This window comes from Brachycentrus maculatus, unplaced genomic scaffold (assembly GCF_059751285.1).
Source record: "Brachycentrus maculatus isolate JH-2025_06_01 unplaced genomic scaffold, ASM5975128v1 h1tg000202l, whole genome shotgun sequence".
Classification (NCBI taxonomy): Eukaryota; Metazoa; Arthropoda; class Insecta; order Trichoptera; family Brachycentridae; genus Brachycentrus; species Brachycentrus maculatus.
In genome coordinates, this window is record NW_028280953.1 from 1,048,858 (window position 1) to 1,070,172 (window position 21,315).

At 35.3% G+C, this 21,315-nt stretch overlaps 2 protein-coding genes and 1 pseudogene across 2 annotated transcripts; 2 read left to right on the forward strand and 1 right to left on the reverse strand.

Moving 5' to 3' along the window:
* Positions 1 to 2,797: 2,797 nt before the first annotated feature.
* Positions 2,798 to 14,546, reverse strand: cm (AP-3 complex subunit carmine). Its single transcript, XM_088263722.1, has 10 exons — positions 14,359 to 14,546; positions 13,971 to 14,058; positions 11,421 to 11,564; positions 9,487 to 9,546; positions 8,118 to 8,239; positions 6,603 to 6,762; positions 5,546 to 5,659; positions 4,972 to 5,158; positions 4,132 to 4,283; positions 2,798 to 3,042 (listed from the first exon to the last, which is right to left on the reverse strand). The coding sequence occupies exons 1-10, from the start codon at positions 14,391 to 14,393 to the stop codon at positions 2,857 to 2,859; spliced, it is 1,248 nt and encodes a 415-aa protein (XP_088119848.1). The 5' UTR covers positions 14,394 to 14,546; the 3' UTR covers positions 2,798 to 2,856.
* Positions 14,547 to 15,087: 541 nt separating this feature from the next.
* On the forward strand, positions 15,088 to 16,764 carry LOC148307270 (uncharacterized; annotated as a pseudogene).
* Positions 16,765 to 18,383: 1,619 nt separating this feature from the next.
* Positions 18,384 to 19,248, forward strand: LOC148307271 (uncharacterized). Its single transcript, XM_088263630.1, has 2 exons — positions 18,384 to 18,444; positions 18,538 to 19,248. Exon 2 carries the CDS (start codon positions 18,550 to 18,552, stop codon positions 19,201 to 19,203), a length of 654 nt encoding a protein of 217 aa, XP_088119756.1. The 5' UTR covers positions 18,384 to 18,444; positions 18,538 to 18,549; the 3' UTR covers positions 19,204 to 19,248.
* Positions 19,249 to 21,315: the final 2,067 nt, after the last annotated feature.

Genomic DNA, 21,315 nt, shown 5'->3' on the forward strand with positions numbered 1-21,315 from the left:
GATAAAGCCATATGTTGATCTATTGTTTGAAATATATTTCGTAAGTTGACAAATTTTGTATCAGTTGTTAGCAGCTGTTTTTTGTTTCTTCATACAAAATCTTAAGTGAAAATTTATATACTTAGAATTATATATATATACAAACTATAATGAACTGACCATCATGAAACCTCCCTGCAGCGGTAGGCACAGAGGATAGAACTCCACACCATTCTATCTTTACAATCATTCTTTGCCTCTTTAAAATCACTCCTTTCAAGAACGTCATATATCAAAAATCGTCAATTTTCAGCTGTTTATGTTTTCGGAATGCCCAAAAAATGTACTATATCCCAGCAAAAGCGGCATATTTTTAACTTAATATTTACCCGCTACAGGGCAGAAAATGTTGTTTTTGCATTTTGAAGAAAAGGTATTGTTTAATTATTTTTTTTAAATATATTTAATTTTTGCAAATGGAGACAGGTTTTACCTTAAAAGATCTGTTGCACAGTAAAAATTTCAATAAGTGGGTTGATATTTTAATGCATTTTATTATATTCTTAAACTATAAAATCGATCTCCTGAAAAATCAAGTTTTTTGATAAATGACGTTGTTTAAGGAGTGAGCAATATATACCCACCGATTACTCCGTGGGTTTGTATGAGAAGATGACAAAAATATCCAGTCAGACAAGAATCATTTTGATTTAGGATAAGAAAACAAAATAAATTTACGCATAATATGAAAAAATATAAAATGCACAGTGATTTTAAAGACGCACGTCAATTTTTCATTTATCTGTGATGCTAAAGAACCCTCATATAACTGGCCGATATAAAATTCCATATAATATATGATTTTTTTTATATTAGAGGTATTATTACATATATTACATACATAATTGTATTGCTGTATATTATTCATAGCACCACTGCACATTTGTGGATATTGTCATATAAATATAAAACTATTTGTGGATTATATGTACTTGAATGGAATTTTAATAAATAGTATTGCATAAAAAAAGGCGTTTTTTATTTATTTATATGATTTGTGTTGCCTACTTTCAAAATCCGCCAGATCCATGTGAGTCGATTTTCCAAAAAATGCAAAATTCCCCGGGTAACATTTATGTTTAAAAGATTCGTCTATCTTTATATAAAATGTTATGAAATGGAGAATTTTAACATTTTTTTCAGTATTTAAAAAAAAAAACACGAGAAACAAACCGATAATGACGTCATGTTAATTTTTGACCTATCCCCGCTCTCTGATTGGCTGATATGGGTCAGAAGGCAAGTTCCATGAAAATAGCGGAATTTGAAATACAACGCTGTTTTTAAGTATTTTTTAGCAGGGTTTTCAAGTAAATAAATATAACTAACTAACTAACTAACTAACCATTACGCCGTTTCCCCGCAGGGGTAGGCAGAGAGAATAGAGCGCCACACCACTCTGTCCTTGCAAACATTCTTCGCCTCTTCCACGTTCATGCATCTCCTCATACATACCCGCCAATTGTTACGACTCCTAACCTGACCACTTTCAAGTATTTGGCATACCTGATCGTGCCATGTTTTACCGTTCTTTCCTCACTCATTCGTTCTACATGTCTCAACACACCGTATAAATATTTTAAACAATATAAATATTTTAAACACATATAAATATTTTAAACAATATAACCCACAATTGGCATTCCGATAGAGTATTTATTTTAAAATCTTATAAAATTGGATCTGGCGGATTTTGAAAGTAGGCGACACATTTATTCTCTTTAAATGCGGATATTATGAAGAGGGAGAGGAAGATCCCCACACGATGGACCGATCAAATAAAGGCAGCAGCAGGCACCTCGGTGGTTGGAGCGCTACGTGCAGCACAGTCAAGGGATAACTGGAGAAGAGTCATTGCTTCTGCAAGGGCCACAACCCTCAGCAATGGGGAATAAGATGGAGAAGAATTATGAAGCAATTAAATGATTTTGTATTTTTTTATTTTTTGACAAAAATGTTAATAATATTAGTATATAACCACTAAACGAGATTTTTATGTCTACCGGCATCATACATGATAAAAATAGTTAAGGACATTGGTACCATAAACCAAGCTAGGACACAAAATGCCACACACTCATCTAATGAAACAGAAGACCTGTAGACGACAGTCAGCTGTCTGACTTCTTCTGAGGAGTTTTCTCCCAGCTATGAGCAAATGCCCTTTCTTTTCCCTCTACCTCCTTCCCTAAACTCCCTTTTTCCTTTGCCCTCCTTAATATCATCAATTTGTAATTTATGTTTTATTTGAATGATCAAGTACTATCTACCCTCTGATTGCAAACAGCTATATTTGGTATCAAACGTTTTGACCAGTATCACTAGTCTGTTTTTGGTTGGTTGAAAGATATTGCTTTTTAGCAATAAGCCTGCAAATATACTTATTTCTTTTCTGTACATAAAGTTTCAATAAACAAATAAATAAAATTTCTTGAATGTTTTTCGCAGATACTTTGTGGCAAATTTTATAAACTTTATAAAATTAAACCACTTTGTTTTAACCATTTTTTTATTATTAGTACCTACAGATTAACCTACCGGTTTATATTTAGGATTTTTTACGGAGTGTGTGGAAGTTTTTGATTAGGTTTTGACAGTTTTTGATAATTATGAGTATTTTAATGTTTTAGAATTTAATAAACCCTGATAATGACAAGGTTGTTGTCGAAACCGGTAGGTTAAAGTGTACTTATAATAAAAAAGTGGTTAAAACAAAGTTGTTTAATTTTATAAAATTCAAATAAATAAAAAAACAGTGTTGTTTGTATATTGTAATTTTATTAAAATAGTATAACATATGATTGCGTATAATTCGGACTACATTCTGAACTGGAGATTCCCGGCCTTGGTGACGTACTTGACGCCCTTGAAGGGCTTGTACTTCTCCCCGTACATGTCGAGGCGGTTGACCCGCAAGCCGCTCACGGCCAGCTGCTGCATATTGAAGTGCACGCTGATGGTGGGATTGCAGCCGTTCGTGTCTGCGCCTGATGCCACTGCCACCTAGAGCACAAATTATGCAATAGTTATCACTCGGCGGAATATTAGACTGTATTCCAAGGCTACAGGAAAAAAGAGGTTATGAAAACAGATCTAAGTACCTTCTTCTTTTAAACGTATAACTCATATAGTACATATCGCTCACTCTTTTCAACAACGTCATATATAAAAAATTGACAATTTTCAGTTGTTTGCTTTTGTTTTGCTTGCATGTTTTCGAATGCCCAGAAAATGCACTATATCCCAGTAAAAGCGGCATATTTTTAACTTAATATTTACTCGCTACAGGGCAGAAGGTGTTGTTTTTGCATTTTGAGGAAAACGTATTTGATTATTTTTTTTAAAATACTAAATATTTTTCAAATGGAGAAAAAACCTTCTACCTAAAAAGATCTGTTGCACAGGAAAAAGTTCAATAAGTAGGTTGATATTTATTTTTCAATACATTTTATTATGTTCCCTAACTTCAAAAGCGATCTCCTGAAAAATCATGTTTTTTGATATTTGACGTTGTTGAAAGGAGTGAGCGATATTTGCTAACTTTTTCATTTTCTTATTTTTGATTTTTTGTTAAAATCAAATAATCCCTCTTAAAAACAGACCACAAGGCCTACACTAAGACGAAGATTGAAAAACGATGTATGATAGATGTTCGAATGGTGAAATAAGGAAAGAATCCAAGGCTGAGATAAGCATTATCGATAAAATTAAGAAAGGTGTGTTGAGATGGTTTGGACATGTGGAACGTATGAGTGGGGAAAAAAACGGTAAAACAAATTTACGAGACGAATATAGTTGGAAAAAGAAGCAGAGGAAAAACGTGTAAAACTTGCCATGATCAAAAAGGTCAAAAACTTGATAGTGGCTACGTTAGAAGTCGGAATGATCGGCGGGTATGTATGAGGAGACGCATGAATGTGTATGAGGCGAAGAATGTTTGCAGAAAGTCAGAAAGAGTGGTGTGGTGTTCTGTTACCTCTGCCTACCCCTACGAGAAGCGACGTGATGGTTAGTTACTTACTTTTCTTCACCCAAAAGCAATGTGTGGCCAGGTATAGCGAGTAAATAATAAAAATAGACCATAATACTCACAGAGCCTCGAATATTGGGGAGCTTGGTGATGTCGATCCTCCCAATCTCCCAGACCAGCACCTTACTGACCGGGTCGAAGGAATATTTCCCTTGGTTGGTTATAAGGGAGCAGTTTAAAACACATTTTGGCATGGCAATCTCCAGAAGAACACCTACAATTGAAAGGATTCACATATTATAATACAATTGTAACTAAACAGAAGGCAGATAGTCAAATAAACATTTCTGATGTTTCACAATTACATAGAGGCAGTCGGTGGTAATGCATTGAAAACGCTAGGATTTGTTCTGCGTACTGCCAGGGTTTTCCAAAATACCCGCGTGCTGAGAACTCCGAGACCGAGTTTCTCCAGGGTATGCTTGGCTACAATAATTTAGAGACTAGAATGAATGTGTATTTGATTACGCATTTTTATCCATTGTTGTGCAGTACGATCGATAATCCTGAAATTATCGAAGCATTGGTCTGTATGTTCCCGATAGTTACCTAAGACAGCGTCGGCACAGATTGTTTCACATTCCTATACACAGGACCAACCTGCCGATGGTTATGCCTCTAGGAAGAGCTATTGCTATGTTGAACATTATCACATTGGATATTGATCTGTTCCATGTGTCCGAAAGAGTTTTCCGAAGCGGGATTCTTGTACACCTTTAAGTCTTCTTGCTTACTTTTAATATATACGCATTGAATTGAATTGTTTGTAATGTTTTTTTTTTCAGTATTAGTATCCTTGTTTTGCCAACCTCATACTTCACTTCCATACATTAGGGCAGGTTAAAATTCATCAGTCAAAGTACGAATGAGTGAAGCCTCCTTCTGCATAGGGACATATCTACCTTCCAAAGTCCTGCCGAAGGTCTGCTTGGGTCCCACGGTGATGTCCAGCTTGCCCTGGTCTCCGGCCGCCCTGAGCGTCAGGCTGTGTCGCACGTACAGCGGTATGCCTACCACGCTGGAGGATATGTGGTATGACAGCAGTCTGAAGTTGCCGTCCGGGGGTATGAAGGACAGTATGCGCTCGGACTGGACATGCAAAGAAAAAAGGGACTTCTAAGTCACAGAAATAGTTGTCAAAGTTGTGCGATAAACTAGTAAAAAGTATAAAAATTCCCTAGTGCACAACTATGTAGCCGCTTCACCCACAATCAAGGGTTGATGGCCCCCAGAGTTAATGGAAGCTACCGCTAATACTGTACCGTTAATATTACAAGTACATATTTGAACACACTCAAAATGGTATGAAAAAATAAGATAGACGTAGCTTTGTTTCTTTTCTACAGATAAAAATAAATAAATTATATTGTATACCCTATACCTAGGTGAGATGTTTTGTTTTAAAGATATAAAAATGAATGCATGTACCATATAAGAAGTGAAAAGTAAGCAAAAATTATTAAATTATTGAATAACCTTCCATCGTTTGAATCTCACGCAAGGGTGGAATGACACATCATCAAACAGGCGCGGATTCATGAAAGATAAAGTCAGATCTGGCATCCCGCTTAGCTTGATACAGCAATCAATCTGGAACACACAAATCAATCAATAAATAATTATTAAAGTACCAAAATAAACACATCATTCGAAGAAAACGCTTTAAAGCATCTTTTTACACACTGTTGGTAGAGAGCGGGAGAAGTTTATAAGCATTCTACAGCAGGACTGATCGCGATGGATGGTAAAAAACATTGTGCATTATTACGTGAATGTTCATACTTTGTTTTTGATGATGATGATAAATGGATTATTTCAGGTAAATTTTGATCATTTTAACACATTGTTTGTGGGAAACGCTTAAAAGCTTCTTTAACGTACTGGTGGTAGAGAGCGTGCGACGTTTATAAGAGTTATATTTGCTTACTTTTGGTAGAGCGCGAAAGACACAAAAAACATTGTACAGATGGGAATTGGGTTTGCGATTACTTGTGATAAGTATACTGAGGGTCGGGCGGTAGAGTAGGCAGAGTATAATTAGAGTCGGGGTTGATGAAAAACTGCACAATTTTTTTTTGTGTTAGTATAAACTTCAAAGTGTTGTATTTTGTACCAAAAATATTTGCTTTAAATTAATATTCTTTTCCATCTTAGTCCTCATTACTGAGGGATGTGATCCTTGTGGAAGCAACGACTCTTCTCCAGTTATCCCTTGACTGCGCTGCACGTAGCGCTTCAACAACCAAAAATAAATGTGGTACTAAGAGAGAGTAAGACGACTAAACTAGTCGGCAGTTTGATCCGATTTCCGGCCCCGCATTCAGTCGCTGAGTGATAGCGTGTCGGAGCAGACGCACCGCCTATGACTCAGTTGGCGTCAAGTTGGTACTTGCTGCGAGTTGCGTACTACGATTTCCATACAAATATCAACTAGGGTCATTTGGTACTCCGTGTAATTTTTAGATGATCAGTATGGGAAAAGGTCTAAATTAAAAATATATATATGTCAACAATTATTGTCAAATGAACTTACATAACCCTGTATCTCCGCAAAGACCGTAGCTCCACTCTTGTCTATGATCGCATCTACTTCCTCGATGACGTCAAAGTACGCCTCGTTGCTATTATACTTCACACCGGTTCGACGCCATGGCACATTCGAAAGCTGTCCGGAAGGCAACGTTCCCGATAGACTGAAAAAAGTATCAAAAAATTAACACAATTTACTGGAAAAGCCCATTGATAATTCTAGAAATTACTTTGTACCACACGCGGTTTCTCAGTGCGTGTATATGTTCAAAGCACAACTTTTCATCACAATAAAGTAATCAAGTAATGAATTTATGAATTCACTCAAGCTCGTAACACTGCTGACCTTATTTTCCTTTATAAAATTTTTAATAGTTATGCACATTGCCCAGGGTTTTTAACACTTTAGAGTCCATTTTAGAGTCCTGGTATCAATTTTAGAGTCCTGGTAGCACACACCAGAAACAAAATTTTATTAAAAATCCCTAAAATGCATACCAAGTCCTACCAAAATTCATTTTTGAATTGAGCCTGCGATATGTGCAATGTAATGCTTAATGAAATAATGTTTCTTTTAAAACATTTAAGAGAAATATTGTTGATGTCTATTTGACTACAACATTTTGAGTGTGTCCAAATACTTGTTCACAAAATATATATATATATATATATATATATATATATATATATATATATATATATATATATATATATATATATATATATATATATATATATATATATATATATATATATATATATATATATATATATATATATATATATATATATATATATATATATATATATATATATATATATATATATATATATATATATATATATATATATATATATATATATATATATATATATATATATATATATATATATATCACGTGGTAATATTTTTCTTTGTAAATTGGGTGTAAATAATATGTAAAGTGGGTGTATAATAATAAAATAAACAATGTGTTGCTTTGTAATTAAAGAAACGACAATTAAAGTTTATTCTTAATTAATCTTTACAATAATTTTATATCTATCTGATTCTGACAGTTGACAACATTATCGGAAGTCTTTTGTTTTATTCTGAGCGACGCATGCGACATCTGGTGGTAGAACTGTTTTATGTAGGTACTATTTGTAAGTACTTAATAAAATGTATAGGTAGGTACCTAGTTATTTTATTACATATACATATACACATTCATTATATATCCAGAAAAAAAATTGTCATGCACCGTTCACCCCCCGCCCATAACATAACTAGGTTATTGGTGGAGAGTAAACAGAGTATAAAGAAAAGTTCCCGCTAGAACTATTGGCTAGCCATCTTTTATACTACAACGCATGCCCAAATGAGATACCGTACATACATGAGTTCCCACACAATTTTGCACTATTAGATATGAGAATCTTTGTATTTCTCAGGACGGTGACATGAGTGAGACAGACTATGCTAGTCCAGTGGTAAAAACAACGACAGAAATGCAGTGAACAATGCGACAATCCTTACTTGGATTTTCCGGTGAGGGTGTTGGTGATAGATCTGAGAATATTTGGCGGCTTGATGAGCTCCTTGAGAATGTTGCTCTCCGTGGCCAGGGGAAAACCGTTGTCCAACATCTCATCCAATAACTGAAAATGCCATAATAAATATACTATTTTAAATTATTCATATTTAAATAGCCTTTTAAAATAACATTCCAATAACACGTTCAATAGATCGTGATCAATCACGAGATGCTGACAAAGTAGTCTTTTTCTTCTTTTTCTAGATCCTAAGGATCCGTTTGTGCCTCCGCTTGTAGCTCTTGGGATGTTGACTCCTAGCTGTCTTTCCACCTTTTTGGAGGTCTGCCTGGGGGTCTGCGTCCTTCATGGATTCCTTGAAGGGCGATACGTGGAAGTCTGTCATCTGACATTCTGTTTGCATGATCATTCCAGTATCGCCTTCGTTGTCGTTCCCACCTCACGATATCCTCCGTCTTACACATGCTCCGGATGTCGGTATTTCTTACTCGGTCTCGCTATGTGTTTCCGGTTATGGATCGGAGAGTCATCATCTCGGGGGTTCGAAGTCGAGATTTTGTTCTAGAAGTATCTGCTCTTGCCTTAATTCCATAAGTGGCTATTGGTCGAGACAAAATAGTAATTTTGAAAATGCCAAAACTGTATTAAAAATATGAATTTTCTTTTCATAGGACTAATACATATTGTTTTCTTTGTGTGTAGTATTCGCAGGCAGCACATGTTTATACTCGCTTTGTGACAAGCAAGTATAAACATGAGCCATCGAGGGGACTGAAGCTTACATTACACTCGCAAATTATGTATTCCAACTGATTTAAATATGTCTTTAATAATGTTGAAATCACTATCATTTGTTTTACCAACCCAAGCGATGATTATTTGTCTTAGATGAAAAAAAATGCCAAAACGAAATGCGATCTCTCAGAAGAATGTGCGACAAAACGATGTATGATAGATGTACGAATAGTGAAATAAGGAAGGAATGCAAAGCTGAGATAAGCATTATCGATAAAATTAAGAAAGGTGTGTTGAGATGGTTTGGACATGTAGAACGAATGAGTGAGGAAAGAACGGTAAAACAAATTTATGAGGCGAATGTTAGCGGGAAAAAAAGCAGAGGAATACTGAGAAAAACATGGCACGATCAGGTATGCCAAATACTTGAAAGTGGTCAGGTTAGGAGTCGTAACAATCGGCGGGTATGTATGAGGAGATGCATGAACGTGGAAGAGGCGAAGAATGTTTGCAAGGACAGAGTGGTGTGGCCCTCTATTCTCTCTGCCTACCCCTGCGGGGAAGCGGCGTGATGGTTAGTTAGTTAGTCAGTTAGTAAGATGAAAAAATTGACTTACCTCGTAAACGATGACATAATTTTCTTTGATGATGCTTTCAGTGCAGTCTGAGAAATAATCCTGAAATCATAAAGTAAAATAAAAAATTGGTAAGTGGTTTACAAAAACAAAAATGTACATATTTTATTTATTGTTTCGGCATTTACTTTGCGGTAAGACATGTTAAAATTATTAAAGAAAACATGGGTGAATGATCAAGAGTTTATTTTATGAAAATTGTAAAATGTTTATATTCTTAATTTTTCTCTTTTTTGTGTGTATATTAGGTTAAAATGCTTAAAAAACAAAAAAAAATATATTCAAAAAGAACTCCACCGACAAGACACATAAGGTGGCTTGGTGGGTCTCTGCAAAAAAATAAAAATAATATGTTTAAAATTGTGATTTATATAATTGTATTCAATTTATGTTAATAAAAATAAAAAATTTAAAAAAAAACCTTTTTATACCACTTGAGTTTATTTATGACTACTAGTTTCGGAAGCTAAGCTTCCATCTTCAGGTTTGAAAAAAACCAACTAACTAACTAACCCCCCTCCCCCTAACTTACCCCTCTCCTTATTTATAAAACAGTTTTTTTTTTGTTTCAGTTATTTTTCAGACCTGAAGATGGAAGCTTAGCTTCCGAAACTAGTATTCATAAATAAACTTAAGTGGTATAAAAACAAGTGTTTTCTTTAATAATTTTAAAAATATACATATTTTCTCAGTATACAAAAAAAAATCTACTATATTTGATCTGATATATTTGATATATCTGATATATTTGTCTGCCTCCGTAGTGTAATGGTCAGCACGCTCGGCTACCATACTGGAGGGTTCGGGTTCGATTCCCAGGGGGGGTCAAATAAATATAAGTGATTTTTTCACTGTAATATTTATTCAATATTACCCTGGACTGGTACCTGAAGCGGAGGGCTGATCACCTTTCCTTCATGTGTAAACGATCAAGAAAACACTGTGTCATATGATGCAGTGCCCTATGCACCATTGGAGTGCGGATAAGGGTTTTATTATTTTATTATTATATTTGATCTCATGACCAGGAGCGCAGTATATGTAGGAGACGTAAGACCAATAAACACACAAGTATGTACCAGTACACTGATAGAATGTGTATTTTATATTCAGGGCTTATTTTTTTAAACAAAAGAGGTCCCAGAACCCACTTCATGTCAAGCTTTTTACTAAAAAAAATATATACAAAAATTGTGTCATTTAAATATTCATTGAGATACCATATTTTATTAGTGTAATATAAGCTAACTAAAGAAAACTAACTAACTAACTAACTAACCATCACGCCGCCATCCCCGCAGGGGTAGGCAAAGAGAATAGAACGCCACACCACTCTGTCTTTGCAAACATTCTTCGCCTCTTCCACGTTCATGCATCTCCTCATACATACCCGCCGATTGTTACGACTCCTAACCCGACCACTTTCAAGTATTTGGCATACTTGATCGTGCCAAGTTTTTCTCAGTCTCCCTCTGCTATGGGAGTCGCTCACTGACCACTAAACGGGATAGACGTGTGCCAATATGCTCCGGGTTTCACCCGCGTTAAGTGCCGATGAAGTGCTCGCGTTAAGTGACGATTAGTTTGGGTTTTACCCATCGTTACAGTGTACTGTGTTTCTTCAAAGTGTTCTTCGGTGTGACCCCTGTGACAGGGTATTACCCAGTGGTGTTGTGCAGTGACTTAATTACTTAACTATGTAATTTATAACTAAAGAAATAAATTAATTAAAATAATAATAATAAAAGTTAGATCTCCTGATCAGGAGCACAGTAACAGCAGGAGGTATCAGACCATTCAATATGCAAGTGTTACCAATACACCGATTGAATGTCTCCATAGTATCACAAGCCTATCTCTATAGAATCGCCAAGTTGTGGGGAATATGGTTAATGACGAATCTAGAATGGCAATACCTGGAATGTATCCACAACTCTGTGCAGGAACTCGATCACAAACAGCGGCTGGACTTCTTGTTTGCAGACGGCAACAAGACTCACTCCTCCTCGCTGTATGGACAGGAGGTAGTGGTGGGGGGCTGCTATTACGGGAGGGACATCCTGCATATAACAACACAAAACAATTAGTACTGCGTCCAAGGGTATGACTGACCGGAGCATTTTGTCGTAACATAACGTCGTAACATCGCTCGCAGCGAGCATCAGCAAGCATCCGAAACTATGGATGGAGCGCTTGGCTCGCTGTACTGACTGCCCGAATGCTCGCATTAAAGTGTTACGTTACGAAGCGAGCTTTTAGACAGTACGCTGTCAGTCACCACCCTAAGATGCTACGATTTTTATTCTTCTTCTTGGTAGGCCTTGTGGCCTGTTTTTAAGAGGGATTAGCATCCTACTATGTCGATTCCCAGCTGTTATTTTTGTCGTTGCATTTTACAATATAATATAATTACAAGTACAAAAATATCCTTTTATATATTTATACAAAAAAAGATCCCACAAAGGCATAGCCTGTGTGTGGGTAAACATTTTATTTTAGGTTATAATAAAGGGTACTGGAAAGAATACTATAAATATCAAAAATATAAATAGATTAAAAGTGCTAATATAAAATACAAATATTTAAACAGAAAAAAAAAGCCAAAAAATTAAAAAGTTAATCCATTTCTTTGGTGGTCTGCCCGGGAGTCGTCTACTTTGGGGTTAGTGGATGTGGGATAGTCTGGATGATTCCATTCTCCTCACATACCAATCAGCATACCAATGTGTTTTTCGTTGCCTTCTTGACCTAATGACATCTTCGATCTCACATATTTCCCTTATCCTAATATTCCTTGTTCTATCCCGTAGGCTCTTGCCAGATATGTTCCTTAGAGTCTTCATTTCTGACACTATTAGTGCGTTTTTTGTTACTGCGGTGTCCGCTCTGCATTTTTATGATTTGAAGCACATGATTTGAAAATCTTTTAACCCTTATCCCCCGAGAGGCGCCGCTACAGCGCCACATAAAATATTAGTCCCACTCGTTAGGCGCCCCAGCGGCGCCATGAACTATAGTCATACATTTTATTGTTTACAAAATCCAAGGGTGCACGGACAGGTTTCTCCATGTTTACTTGTTTCCTTATATATTTGTAAACATAAATAAGCATACTTATTTGCTACCTTTGCAAAAAATATTTTTTCTTATTTTCTTAGAATATCTTAGTTTTTTCTCATATTTTTGCTAAAAAAATCCTCCAGCTGCTGGAGACCTATATGTTTTTTTTTCTCGAGTGATAGGGGTTAAATAAAGGTATTTCTGTTTTGAATATTGAAAGCATTAACTTTGTGGATCATATTGATATATTATTTCGAGAAATAAAAATACTTTGGATAAAAAAGTAATAAATGTAACCCTGAAGAGGGCAACAGGTTGTTGCCGAAACTAGTTGGTTAAATAAAAATGTGAGTGGATCAGAACACAAAGTATTTTTATTTCTCGAAATAATATAAAGGTATTTCTACCTGTTGGGTCGATTGATGCTTAAGGACAGGAAGGGTATTTTAACATTCTAGGCTGGCCTCATTTCAAAGGCAGGGAAGAAGGAATTATCCAATATTTCTTTGTGAATATTATATACCAATCGCTTTTTTGAGGTCTTAATATGTACATAATTATCAAATCCTGTCGCCAGCGGTCCGCAGGCCTAAAAAATACCTGTCTGAAATGTTTATGGCGTGCACATATTTCTGTGTTTTAGAAACCATATGTTACGGCGGTGTGCACATATCCCTCACTTCTTTCAAGAACGTCATAAATCAAAAAAAAATATTTTTCAGGAGAACGTTTTTAAAGTTTAAAAATATAATACAATGTATTAAAAATAAATATCAAGTCACTTATTGAACTTTTTACTGTGCAACATATCTTTTTAGGTAAAACCTGAGGGTTTTTTCTCTATTTGAAAAATATTTAAATTATTTTAAAAAAATAATTTAACAATACTTTTTCTTCAAAATGCAAAAACAACACATTCTGCCCAGTAGCGGGTAAATATTAAGTTTAAAATATGCCTCTTCTGCTGGGATATAGTACATTTTTTGGGCATTCCGAAAACATGCACAACTGAAAATTGTCAATTTTTGATTTATGACATTCTTGAAAGGAGTGAGCAATATGTGTGTGTTTCAAAAAATAATGTAAGTTTAATGATGTTTTTTTTTAATCCTTACTGGTCCAATGTCGAATCTCATTTGACATCGATTTTTTTCCTCTTAGATCCCATGTCGGATGTTTTCTACATTTTTTCCATCATAAGTATTATTTATTTAAATTCCGAGCTTACATTTTTGTCACTCGTATCTATTACAACAGTATGTGGAGCAAAGGACAAAAGATTTTTTTCCAATTGGAATGTAATTGTCTAGATTTTTAAAATTAATTTTGGGGGACCGGAAACGGTTAATACTTTCACAAAGTCCTAAATCAAAACAAACTAGTACAAGTAAGGATGTGCAACTCACATTAGGATTTGCCCTCTGGGCTTCTAGAAAGTAATCACAAACAGATCGAGATATAACACTCCGCCAATGCTTCTCCAGGAAAACATCACTGAAACAGAAAAAAAAAGCATATGAAATTTTGCTGACAATGTAAAATGTCAGACACAAAACTAACCGGATTTTTTTTTTATATTAAACCCATCGCTATACAATATTTATGTCCAAAACAAATTAATTTGAAGTTTATTAAACGTATGCTGAACACTGTCTTAGTTTTTCCTTTACGTATGTTTAAATTCAACATTCAAAGCAGATAGGCAATAACGAAAAATGTAAATCATTATAATTTCCGACACAAAAATGCAAAATAATAACATGATTTCTAAAATATGTTTTGTATTTTACGTACCCGGAAGAGTTTATAATAAACAAACTGTGAATCATTTTTTCTGAGTAAGCTCAAAACATTAAATTGCACAACAAAGACTATAATCTAATTAATATCTATAACTGTAATGTTATTTGCATTTCGACAAAATTTGCTCTTGTCAAACAGTTACTTTTTATCTCATCAACCACAAATTATTTTCCTATCACAAGCCATAGATAAATTGTGTATATAGAACTGTCAATATGACGTTGCAAGAGCTTAGTGCTGCCACCTCCTTACTTCCGCATACATAAAAAAAATTACTAGTATTTTTACCTATGTAGGTACCATTAACTTTGATCATTTCGAATGCATTTCTTGCAAGTGGAGATTCAGGTACGTGGTCAGGAAATGATAGGAAGAGAGTTGAGCAGGGGCCTCCCTCAGGGGTCCGTCCTGAGCCCAATTCTCTTCAATATCTATACGCATGATATAAGCAATGTAATCCTTAGACCCTCAGCTTTATTGCAATACGCGGATGACTTCTTCCTTTATGTGTCTGGTCGAGACGTTAAGACTTTGGAAACTGTTTTAAATACTAGTATGAGAAACATAAGGAATTGGTTAGTGGAACACGGCCTTGAACTATCAGCGAACAAAAGTAATGCTATAGTTTTTTGTAGACAGCGAAAAATCCCAGCCTTAAAAATTCAGCACGGAGATGATTCAGTCCCAACTGTCACACAAATTAAGTTCTTAGGTGTAATAATGGACTCTCATCTTACATGGAACTCATACACAAATCACATAGTAAACAAGTGCCAAGCCGGATTGAACACGTTGAGAGCAGTCTCAAGGGTGTGGTGGGGAAGCCATCCGTTCACTCAGAGACTGTTCTACACTGCGTATATCCGCAGCCATCTCGACTATGCGTCAGTCATTCTGGAACCCTGTTCGAAAAAAAAATCTTCAGAGACTTGACCGAATACAGTCACAGAGCCTGAGATTGATTGTCGGAGCGATGAAGTCCTCTCCAATTAACGCCTTGCAAGTGGAGGCCTCTGATCCCCCCCTCGGAATGAGAAGACAATACTTGGCAGATAAATTTCTCTTAAAATGTTCAATTAAAAAAGATAATCTCCTCTTTAAAAAAATAGAAAATCTCTCCCAATATGTGAATTTCTCCTCTTTTTGGAGAAACAAAAACCCCCCATCATTAGTTAACAGTTTTAAAATCTACACTACCTTTAAAAATAATATAAACACTGAAGACCTTTTTCCCCTTTATCGCTATCCTTTCAGTGCCCATATATTTTCCCCAAGTGTTTTACTCTCGTTCGGAGTTCAGAGCCACCTCCAACCCAATAGAAATTTCCACCAAATCCGGGCTTCCAAGTGGACAGGTTGGAAAATCATCTTCACTGATGGATCTCGGTCGGACTCGTCGGCCCACACGGGAGCGGCCTTTTATTGCGAATACAATAAATTTCAAAAATTGTTTAAGCTTCACCGGGAAGCATCGATATTTACTGCAGAAAATATCGCTATTAGAGAGGCTGTAAAATATGCATTAAATTCTCAAGAGAACAAGTTCCTAATTCTGTCGGATTCTCTGAGTGTCCTACAGAAATTGAAGTCTCCTCCTTTCCTATACCCCGAAGATGAATGCTGCATCGAGACTCGATTCTTCTTACTACGGGCGGCCTCATTAAATAAAAAAATTAGTATTGCCTGGATTCCGAGCCACTGCGGCATAGAGGGAAATGAGAAGGTGGATACCCTGGCAAAGGAGGCCGTCCTTAGCGGGGGCCCAGAATATGTGAATGAGCTTAGCATCGATGACCTCCTCGTTATTGTAAAGAAAAGACTTTTTCACTCATGGCAGGAACATTGGGATACCTCTGCCCAAATAAAGGGTAAAAATTTGTATAATATATGTCCTTTGGTAACGGAGAAACCCTGGTTCTCCCGGATAACTCTAAACAAGTTCGAGACAACATCCTTATGCAGAATGCGACTAAGCCACTGCTGTTGCAGTGCTCACTTGTTTAGAATACATGTCCGGGATACTGCCATGTGTGAATGCCGTCTTGAAGAGGAGGATCTAGATCACATGTTCTTTGGGTGCCCGTTGAATGACGGCTACCCGAGCTTCCTTTCAGACCTCTCCAGCATAAACGTCCCATTTCCCACCAACATCTCAACCTTACTAACCTCCCCTAACAAACTTGTTTATAAAATAATTTGTAAATATCTTAAAATTAATTGTATAAATTTGTAAAGGTGTATGATAACTTACTAAAATAACTCACTAAACAAACTAACATAACTAATAAAACTAACCCTACTAACAGGAATACTAACACTTATAAGTCAAATGTAAAAAGTGTATATAAAGAATAACTCGACACTGGCTATAACACCCAAGAAGGGTGAAAAGCCATCAAAAAAAAGAAGAAGAAGAAGAATGCATTTCTTTTATTCCATATGGTTGAAAACAGCGTCCATTGTAAAGGGTTTAGAAACTTATTTTAAAATCCTATTTTTTGTTTAGAATAATCAATTTAAAGGAGTGTCAAATAAGCATCAATTTTACAACTGTTTCCATTAATAGAATTTTAAACTGTATCTATAAATAACAAGACGTTTTTATCAGTAAATTGCAGACAAGTCCCCTTTTATTTACAATACATATTTATGGGCCTTTTAATTTTATTGCAATTCGTGATTTAAAATACTTTCAAAAGGGGTAAATATAAAAAATTATTTCGCATGAAAAATTGAATATTGGATTTCTCTACAGTTATCTTTTTTTGTTGCATTGATTATTTTTAGAATAAGTGTGAGTTTCTACAAGGAACTTTAATAAAGTGAAAAATGTTTTACTGATTATTTATATTTTTAAGAAAGGATTGGGCTTGTAGATAAATAGTGGTTTATAAAAATGTGTTTTTAAAACACTTAAATAAATGTGTGAGGCAAACAATACTATATATGTAGGATATGGAAAGCCTAGTGTTACTCATTGTAGTCCGTTTAATACATTTCATAAATTCCATTGCCCATGGATTATTCGATATCGTAGTTAGTCATCTGAAACAAGTCAAACTGGCAGTTCACAACATAGTGTTAGCAACATTGATATTTGGAATTGAAATACGGAATTGGAAAAAAAATGTGGAATGTAAGTATGAGTTAGGGATATTTTAAAATATTCATAAATGTTTTTTGAGGTGGTCTCGACATATATGGAGCGAATGTCAAAGAGAGTTTATTTGGTAAATGTGGATGGATAAAATAACAAAGACGACAAAGAACGACTTGGCACTATGAAAGCAATCCAAACTTAAAATATAACTATGTCAAATGTTTAAGTAATCAGAAAGCATTAAATAATTAAATAATTATTAAATATAAATATGTAGGTATCGGATGTATGTCCGGACAGACGAGTGTGATGTTCAATCTTCTTTACAAATCTTTAAAGAGAAGGCTTGATCCTGATAATAACCTGATAATTTAGTTTTTTTAAACACTTGTAACTTTTAAAAGCGTTTTTTTTTTAGATTGGAATGTATGCTGTAAAATGGAAATACTCAGTTTTCTAATCAAAATTATATATTTGTATTGGATTAATTTTTGTTTCCATTCACCCCTAAAATCAAGTAATACCACCGAAATAAAAAAAAAGAATTCAATAAAATTGAAACTAATGACAAATTTTCGAAAAAAATAATTCAAAAGGTAAGAAGTCAATGTGGTTAAAAAAATAAAAATAAACTTTCAAACACCTCAAGCATTTTTCTGAAGTAGTTATTTTAGCTCAAAAATTACGAAAAATCCTCCAGGTCTAGTATTCCAGAATTTATTTTAGTAATCTTATGATAGAAAATTAATAATTCTTTTGTGTTTTTAATCCTTACACTATGAAAACAAAACGTTTTCCTAACAAGCATTTCTATTCACCCTCATCTCATAAATACAAAGTAGGTATTCTGTAGATAAATAAATTTATATTACTGGCAATGATTTTCGTGTTTCCTACTCGTGTCGCACGGAAATGTGCTTTCTTTTTAACTAACCTCCCGTCAGCGTGGATATTCAGCGTGGTTTACGCTTTGACAAGTGAGTATTTGTGTTGTTTTCCCAACGCAATCGGTCAGAATACGAAAATCTGAATCCGCGAAACATTTTTCTAATTGGATGTGTGCATTTTAGATAAGATTCACCATGACGGACGGAGAAAACTGGAATGAAATCATGGAGGATACCGCGGCGGACGGAGTGACATCCGCGCAGCCCGCCGAAATGCCAGAAATCAAGCTTTTCGGCAGGTGGAGCTGCGACGGTGTCGAAGTATCCGACATGTCCCTGCAGGATTACATCGCCGTGAAGGACAAACACGCCAAATACCTTCCCCATTCGGCCGGTCGGTACGCCCAGAAGCGGTTCCGCAAGGCGCAATGCCCGATCGTCGAGCGGTTGACGAACTCGCTCATGATGCACGGCAGGAACAACGGCAAGAAGCTGATGGCCGTGAGGATCGTGAAGCACGCCTTCGAGATCATTCACTTGCTGACTGGGATGAATCCTCTGCAAGTTTTGGTGACCGCTATCATCAACTCCGGGCCGCGCGAGGACTCGACGCGTATCGGTCGCGCTGGTACCGTGAGACGTCAAGCCGTGGACGTTTCTCCGCTGCGTAGGGTCAACCAGGCTATCTGGCTGCTGTGCACAGGGTCTCGCGAGGCCGCCTTCAGAAACATTAAGACCATCGCGGAGTGCTTGGCTGATGAGCTCATCAACGCCGAGAAGGGCTCCTCTAACTCCTACGCTATCAAGAAGAAGGACGAGCTTGAGAGAGTAGCGAAATCTAACCGTTAAATTTATGTATTTTTATCAGATAATAAAAGTGTTGATCACACTGTAGAGTTTGTTTCATTCATTTTATATCTTTGCAGTGAACGGTTACTTAAAGTTTTTCATCACCTTAAATTGATAAGCGAGTGTAACATGCGATATTTTTTCATGCGTCAGTGACGTGAGCTAAATCTATTTTCTTCAACTCAAAACTGTGCTTGCTATATTTTAAAACTAAATACAGATTAGTTATCATTGTGTCTGTGAAAAAAATGAGGTGTTTTCTGATCAACATCCCGGCTGTCAAAAAAGACATGTTCTATGGATTAAACATAAAAATAAAGCACTTGTAAGAGACCACTTCTCAGTTTATTGATGTAAACTTGGTTAGTTTCGAGAACTAAAGATGTTCTCATCAATAGGTGAAAATAAGTAAATGCCAAATCAGTAAATTTAAAGTATGTTTTATGGCTATTGTGCAATTGAATTGGATATTTGCAGCCTGTCAAAACATTTTTTATATGAGCAAATTTGTAGTCAAGAAACCGAAACAAAAGTGAGAATGTTTTTTATAAGACACGCAAGCAGCGTCATAGGTGCATTGGAAGGCAATTTGTGGCATCACAAATTCCCTGCTAATTGAAATTTTGTAAAAACAATGAAATTACGATGTAAAGAAAAACAATAATTATTATTTTTTTATTTGAAGCACTAACTTTGTGATTTTCCATTTTATAATTAAAATGTTACGTTTTAAAATCACTTAAAAGTTATTTTCAAACAACGTTACATTTTAATTATATGAATAAAATAATCACCAAAAGTTTTACTTTAAAATTTGTATTTATCAAAAATTACTAATAAAAATTCTATTTTCTTCGTAGAGAGTTCTGTAACATTATGAATAAGTACTATTATGGATTGCCCTACGCACTTGAGATATCGCTGACTCCTTTCAAGAACGCCATAAATCAAAATACTTTATTGTTCAGGAGATCGTTTTTAGAGTTTGAAAATATAATGAAATGTATTAAAAATAAATATCAAGCCACTTATTAAACTTTTTACTGTGCAACATTAGGTAAAACCTGAATGTTTTTTCTCCATGTGAAAAATATTTAGTATATTTAAAAAAATAATTAAACAATACCTTTTCTTCAAAATGCAAAAACTACACTTTCTGCCCTGTAGCGGATAAATATTAAGTTAAAAATATGCTGCTTTTGCTGGGATATAGTACATTTTCTGGGCATTCCTAAAACAGGCACAACTGAAAATTGTCAATTTTTGATATATGACGTGGAAAGGAGTGAGCGATTAGTCAAGGGTTCAGAATGAGATTCAATCATCTCATTAACATCTTCACTGTTAACTTCCAAGTTTACTTTGTTCATTAGGTGAACTATTTTAATTGTGATGGTTTCTGGAGTTTCATCAGAATTTTTGAAATCACCCATCATTTGTGGCCAAAGTTGTTTCCGTGAATCTTTCATTATTGACTCTTTTATTTCAACCCATGCGTCTCCAATATTGTTTATTGCATTCCATGTGTTATAATTCAGTACGTACATAACACTTTTCACAGTACGAACCCGGTCATATGCGCATTTCATAGTGTGAAAGGGAAACAAAACATTTTTACATTATTGCCAAAAACTTTCTTTTTTTAAATGTGCGAAAGATGAGGCCTGCCTGTACTATTGAATGACAAGTATTTTTCTTCATCTAGGGTTGTATTGGAAAATTTATCAATTGTCTTTTTCTTCTGTATGCCTTTTGAAGTTTTTTTTATTGGTTCCTTTTTTAATACAGGCTTCGTCTGTTTAAATATTGATGTGCATACAATTGTATTATAAAAATCATAAAAGACAAAATAGAGGTTTGACGAGGTGTGGGCAGAAGGCAGATCTCCTGGCTCCGGAATATACGAGATTTGGCGGGGATCAGGACCGTCGAGGCGCTGTTAAGACCTGCCCGAGATAAGGACAATTACTCTCAAGTGATAGTCGACATCAGGGGGACCTGACATCAACAGAAGAAGAAGAGATATTATAAATTCTTTTAATTATAGCCATAGTCCACAGAACCAATCTAAACTGCAGATATATCTATTAGTCAGTTGAATGATATGGTAAA